The 7428-nt window shown below is 46.7% G+C and overlaps 1 protein-coding gene across 1 annotated transcript in view; it reads right to left on the reverse strand.

Annotated features, from left to right (window-relative positions):
• LOC143288246 (putative adhesion G protein-coupled receptor E4P) overlaps nt 1-7428 on the reverse strand; it is a 29904-nt gene that overhangs the window by 17566 nt on the left and 4910 nt on the right. The window contains exons 2-3 of the mRNA XM_076596594.1: nt 1098-1437; nt 65-315 (exon numbers count right to left, since the gene is read on the reverse strand). Of these exons, the coding sequence (XP_076452709.1) occupies nt 65-315; nt 1098-1437 (591 nt within the window). The remainder of the gene's footprint in view (nt 1-64; nt 316-1097; nt 1438-7428) is intronic.

Raw genomic sequence — 7428 nt, forward strand, 5'->3', positions numbered from 1 at the left:
CACACACACACACACACACACACACACACACACACACACACACACACACACACACACACCATACCTGCAGTGGCTGAAAGACAGTGGTGACATTACCCTGGCCAAAATGGGTCAGGTCCGTCACAGGTTCACCATCCACTGTGATCCTCAGAGAGATCACTTTGCTGTTGAGTCTGGCCCTGGCTGTCGGCCTGTCCTCTGTGGTCTGGACCTGGGACGTGTCTGTGTCTGCTGTGTCTGCTTGCTCGACCGTTCGGAACAGACTGGTCTGTGTGATCACGCTGGCTGACAGTCTGACGTCACGGCCAGGTTTGGCTGAAATGGTGAAGGACTTCAAAGATGGGACTGAGACAGCCATGTGTGTGTGTGTGAGAGAGAGAGAGAGAGAGAGAGAGAGAGAGAGAGAGTGTGTGTGTGTGTGTGTGTGTGTGTGTGTGCGTGCGTGAGACAGACAGACAGACAGAGACAGAGAGAGATACAGAGAGAAAGAGAGACATAGAGAGACAGAGAGAGAGAGATTGGAGGGAGCGTTATCTCTCTTCGGGGTCCAGCAACATATTTGCCATCCTGGCCTGGAAGTTCAAACGCCTTAGATTGGCTTCACAGTAGTCAGTGTCTCGTGTCTCTATATAAAACGATTAACTATGCTGCAATGAAGAAAAGCTATAACCATAACTGATGTGTGCACCATATGCTTTGGCATCCACAAAGCAGCAAGTGAAATGAAAGTATGTAGGCTGTTTGAGAGGTCAGATTGCTGTGTGTTAACTAACTCAAGCACACATGTAATGTACTACTGTTCTCGTTTCCATGCACTTTGTTTACTCCCGTATCATGCAGGGCTATTCTCTATCTGTCTTTTTATATTCCACATGTCCTAGCAACATTCGACCTGATACAGGTGTTTGCTAGACGTTGATATTCACCCTTTCACTCAGCCCTACAATACATGTAGTCACAAATACACACAGAGACTGACAGATGAGAGATAAGGGATGCCCCCACACAGAAACGTCACACTTCTCCACATCTTAACAACCCTTTCTGTCCTTTTCAAAAGAACTGGGAGACATTATTTCCCTCTGCCATATGTTTACCTTCCACAATGTTGTGACCGACCTCCCCAGGCAGCAATATGGCCGTATCCGTATCCACTGATTGGTTGCTGACGGAGGTGACGTTCACGAGTTCCCCGTCCGATTTCAGCAGAAGCCCCAAGAAAGAGGGCGGGGCGGCGGCGGTCAGGTTCCAGACTTGCAGCACGGTGCTGTTGGTCTGCAGGCGAACCGTTCCTTCCGGCAAGGCGACTCTGTCCGCCACTTGTTCCACGGCCACGATCAGCCTGTTGGTGGTGTTGCCCACAGAGTTGGACTCGTGCAACACGGACTGGTTCAGTGCCGCCACTGTGTCCACGATCTTCAGCAGGTCTGTGGCCGTCTGGAAGGGGTGTTGCACGGATCAGTGTGGACGTAGAAAGAATAAAACAGCATCAGTTAGGGTCAGTCCGCTCAGGTGCACGAAACTCGTTTCCTGTGCTTGCTGGGTTCTCTCTCTCTCTCTGTCTCTCTCTCTCTCTCTCTGTGTGTGTGTGTGTGTGTGTGTGTGTGTGTTTGTGTAAGTGTATTTTTGTTGTTTTATTTTGTACTCACATGCTAATTTGGTGTGGTGTAAATGATAGGAATACATTTTCTTTATGGGCCAGTGAACTGTAAACAACCTCATGTCAAATCCCGTTATTTCTGTTGAGGTAACTGTCATTATCGATTTTTGAAAATGATATAGATAGGAGCCCCAGCCTGAAAATGTGCTGTATTTAAATTTCAAGTTTTAAAGACATGCAAGGACTACTGTTGTTTTTATTTTTATACTTTACCGCTTGTAGTATTCAGTTTATTTTACAAGGAGTGGAGTCCAAGACCCCAAGACTGTGTGATCATCATATATATATATATATATGTACAGTATCATGTGTGTCAAGGGAAAGGTCAGCACCACATCTGTTCCACCAGTCAAGGGAGCTATCAACACATCACTGCAATGTGTCTGTCTGTTCCACCAGTCAAGGGAACTATCAACACAGCACTGCAATGTGTCTGTCTGTTCCACCAGTCAAGGGAACTATCAACACAGCACTGCAATGTGTCTGTCTGTTCCACCAGTCAAGGGAACTATCAACACAGCACTGCAATGTGTCTGTCTGTTCCACCAGTCAAGGGAACTATCAAAACATCACTGCAATGTGTCTGTCTGTTCTACCAGTCAAGGGAACTATCAAAACAGCACTGCAATGTGTCTGTTCCACCAGTCAAGGGAACTATCAACACAGCACTGCAATGTGTCTGTCTGTTCCACCAGTCAAGGGAACTATCAACACAGCACTGCAATGTGTCTGTTCCACCAGTCAAGGGAACTATCAAAACAGCACTGCAATGTGTCTGTCTGTTCCACCAGTCAAGGGAACTATCAACACATCACTGCCATGTGTCTGTCTGTTCCACCAGTCAAGGGAACTATCAACACATCACTGCAATGTGTCTGTCTGTTCCACCAGTCAAGGGAACTATCAACACAGCACTGCAATGTGTCTGTCTGTTCCACCAGTCAAGAGAACTATCAACACAGCACTGCCATGTGTCTGTCTGTTCCACCAGTCAAGGGAACTATCAACACAGCACTGCAATGTGTCTGTTCCACCAGTCAAGGGAACTATCAACACAGCACTGCAATGTGTCTGTTCCACCAGTCAAGGGAACTATCAACACATCACTGCAATGTGTCTGTTCCACCAGTCAAGGGAACTATCAACACAGCACTGCAATGTGTCTGTCTGTTCTACCAGTCAAGGGAACTATCAACACAGCACTGCAATGTGTCTGTCTGTTCTACCAGTCAAGGGAACTATCAACACAGCACTGCCATGTGTCTGTCTGTTCCAACAGTCAAGGGAACTATCAACACAGCACTGCAATGTGTCTGTCTGTTCTACCAGTCAAGGGAGCTATCAACACAGCACTGCAATGTGTCTGTCTGTTCCACCAGTCAAGGGAGCTATCAACACAGCACTGCAATGTGTCTGTCTGTTCCACCAGTCAAGGGAACTATCAACACATCACTGCAATGTGTCTGTTCCACCAGTCAAGAGAACTATCAACACAGCACTGCAATGTGTCTGTCTGTTCCACCAGTCAAGGGAACTATCAACACATCACTGCAATGTGTCTGTTCCACCAGTCAAGAGAACTATCAACACAGCACTGCAATGTGTCTGTTCCACCAGTCAAGAGAACTATCAACACATCACTGCAATGTGTCTGTTCCACCAGTCAAGGGAACTATCAACACAGCACTGCAATGTGTCTGTCTGTTCCACCAGTCAAAGAAACTATCAACACAGCAATGCAATGTGTCTGTCTGTTCCAACAGTCAAGGGAACTATCAACACAGCACTGCAATGTGTCTGTCTGTTCCACCAGTCAAAGAAACTATCAACACAGCAATGCAATGTGTCTGTCTGTTCCACCAGTCAAGGGAACTATCAACACAGCACTGCAATGTGTCTGTCTGTTCCACCAGTCAAGGGAACTATCAACACAGCAATGCAATGTGTCTGTCTGTTCCACCAGTCAAGGGAACTATCAACACAGCAATGCAATGTGTCTGTCTGTTCCAACAGTCAAGGGAACTATCAACACAGCAATGCAATGTGTCTGTCTGTTCCACCAGTCAAGGGAACTATCAACACAGCACTGCAATGTGTCTGTCTGTTCCACCAGTCAAGGGAACTATCAACACATCACTGCAATGTGTCTGTTCCACCAGTCAAGAGAACTATCAACACATCACTGCAATGTGTCTGTTCCACCAGTCAAGAGAACTATCAACACATCACTGCAATGTGTCTGTTCCACCAGTCAAGGGAACTATCAACACATCACTGCAATGTGTCTGTTCCACCAGTCAAGAGAACTATCAACACATCACTGCAATGTGTCTGTTCCACCAGTCAAGAGAACTATCAACACATCACTGCAATGTGTCTGTTCCACCAGTCAAGGGAACTATCAACACAGCACTGCAATGTGTCTGTCTGTTCTACCAGTCAAGGGAACTATCAACACAGCACTGCAATGTGTCTGTTCCACCAGTCAAGGGAGCTATCAACACAGCACTGCAATGTGTCTGTTCCACCAGTCAAGGGAACTATCAACACAGCATTGCTATGTGTCTGTCTTTTCCACCAGTCAAGGGAGCTATCAACACAGCCATGCAATGTGTCTGTCTGTTCTACCAGTCAAGGGAACTATCAACACAGCACTGCAATGTGTCTGTTCCACCAGTCAAGGGAACTATCAACACAGCACTGCAATGTGTCTGTTCCACTAGTCAAGAGAACTATTAACACAGCACTGCAATGTGTCTGTTCCACTAGTCAAGGGAACTATCAACACAGCACTGCAATGTGTCTGTTCCACCAGTCAAGGGAACTATCAACACAGCACTGCAATGTGTCTGTTCCACCAGTCAAGGGAACTATCAACACAGCACTGCAATGTGTCTGTCTGTTCTACCAGTCAAGGGAACTATCAACACAGCACTGCAATGTGTCTGTCTGTTCCACCAGTCAAGGGAACTATCAACACAGCACTGCAATATGTCTGTCTGTTCCACCAGTCAAGGGAACTATCAACACAGCACTGCAATGTGTCTGTCTGTTCCACCAGTCAAGGGAACTATCAACACATCACTGCAATGTGTCTGTCTGTTCCACCAGTCAAGGGAACTATCAACACATCACTGCAATGTGTCTGTTCCACCAGTCAAGAGAACTATCAACACATCACTGCAATGTGTCTGTTCCACCAGTCAAGAGAACTATCAACACATCACTGCAATGTGTCTGTTCCACCAGTCAAAGAAACTATCAACACAGCACTGCAATGTGTCTGTTCTATCAGTCAAGGGAACTATCAACACAGCACTGTAATGTGTCTGTTCCACCAGTCAAGGGAACTATCAACACAGCACTGTAATGTGTCTGTTCCACCAGTCAAGGGAACTATCAACACAGCACTGCAATGTGTCTGTTTCACCAGTCAAGGGAACTATCAACACAGCACTGTAATGTGTCTGTTCCACCAGTCAAGGGAGCTATCAACACAGCACTGTAATGTGTCTGTTCTACCAGTCAAGGGAACTATCAACACAGCACTGCAATGTGTCTGTCTGTTCCACCAGTCAAGGGAACTATCAACACAGCACTGCAATGTGTCTGTCTGTTCCACCAGTCAAGGGAACTATCAACACAGCACTGCAATGTGTCTGTTTCACCAGTCAAGGGAACTATCAACACAGCACTGCAATGTGTCTGTCTGTTCCACCAGTCAAGGGAACTATCAACACAGCACTGTAATGTGTCTGTCTGTTCCACCAGTCAAGGGAACTATCAACACAGCACTGCAATGTGTCTGTCTGTTCCACCAGTCAAGGGAACTATCAACACAGCACTGCAATGTGTCTGTCTGTTCCACCAGTCAAGGGAACTATCAACACAGCACTGCAATGTGTCTGTCTGTTCCAACAGTCAAGAGAACTATCAACACAGCACCGCAATGTGTCTGTCTGTTCCACCAGTCAAGGGAACTATCAACACAGCACTGCAATGTGTCTGTCTGTTCTACCAGTCAAGGGAACTATCAACACAGCACTGCAATGTGTCTGTTCCACCAGTCAAGGGAACTATCAACACAACACTGCAATGTGTCTGTCTGTTCCAACAGTCAAGGGAACTATCAACACAACACTGCAATGTGTCTGTCTGTTCTACCAGTCAAGGGAACTATCAACACAGCACTGCAATGTGTCTGTCTGTTCCACCAGTCAAGGGAACTATCAACACAGCACTGCAATGTGTCTGTCTGTTCCACCAGTCAAGGGAACTATCAACACAGCACTGTAATGTGTCTGTTCCACCAGTCAAGGGAACTATCAACACAGCACTGCAATGTGTCTGTCTGTTCCAACAGTCAAGGGAACTATCAACACAGCACTGCAATGTGTCTGTTCCAACAGTCAAGGGAACTATCAACACAGCACTGCAATGTGTCTGTCTGTTCCACCAGTCAAGGGAACTATCAACACAGCACTGCAATGTGTCTGTCTGTTCCACCAGTCAAGGGAACTATCAACACAGCACTGCAATGTGTCTGTCTGTTCCACCAGTCAAGGGAACTATCAACACAGCACTGCAATGTGTCTGTCTGTTCCAACAGTCAAGGGAACTATCAACACAGCACTGCAATGTGTCTGTCTGTTCTACCAGTCAAGGGAACTATCAACACAGCACTGCAATGTGTCTGTTCTACCAGTCAAGGGAACTATCAACACAGCACTGCAATGTGTCTGTCTGTTCTACCAGTCAAGGGAACTATCAACACAGCACTGCAATGTGTCTGTTCCACCAGTCAAGGGAGCTATCAACACAGCACTGCAATGTGTCTGTCTGTTCTACCAGTCAAGGGAACTATCAACACAGCACTGCAATGTGTCTGTCTGTTCTACCAGTCAAGGGAACTATCAACACAGCACTGCAATGTGTCTGTCTGTTCCACCAGTCAAGGGAACTATCAACACAGCACTGCAATGTGTCTGTCTGTTCCACCAGTCAAGGGAACTATCAACACAGCACTGCAATGTGTCTGTCTGTTCCACCAGTCAAGGGAACTATCAACACAGCACTGCAATGTGTCTGTTCCACCAGTCAAGGGAGCTATCAACACAGCACTGCAATGTGTCTGTTCCACCAGTCAAGGGAACTATCAACACAGCATTGCTATGTGTCTGTCTTTTCCACCAGTCAAGGGAGCTATCAACACAGCCATGCAATGTGTCTGTCTGTTCTACCAGTCAAGGGAACTATCAACACAGCACTGCAATGTGTCTGTTCCACCAGTCAAGGGAACTATCAACACAGCACTGCAATGTGTCTGTCTGTTCTACCAGTCAAGGGAACTATCAACACAGCACTGCAATGTGTCTGTCTGTTCCACCAGTCAAGGGAACCATAAACACAGCACTGCAATGTGTCTGTTTCAACAGTCAAGGGAACTATCAACACAGCACTGCAATGTGTCTGTCTGTTCTACCAGTCAAGGGAACTATCAACACAGCACTGCAATGTGTCTGTTCCACCAGTCAAGGGAACTATCAACACAGCACTGCAATGTGTCTGTTCCACCAGTCAAGGGAACTATCAACACAGCACTGCAATGTGTCTGTCTGTTCTACCAGTCAAGGGAACTATCAACACAGCACTGCAATGTGTCTGTTCCACCAGTCAAGGGAACTATCAACACAGCACTGCAATGTGTCTGTCTGTTCCACCAGTCAAGGGAACTATCAACACAGCACTGCAATGTGTCTGTCTGTTCT

This window comes from Babylonia areolata, chromosome 12, assembly GCF_041734735.1.
Source record: "Babylonia areolata isolate BAREFJ2019XMU chromosome 12, ASM4173473v1, whole genome shotgun sequence".
Taxonomy (NCBI): Eukaryota; Metazoa; Mollusca; class Gastropoda; order Neogastropoda; family Buccinidae; genus Babylonia; species Babylonia areolata.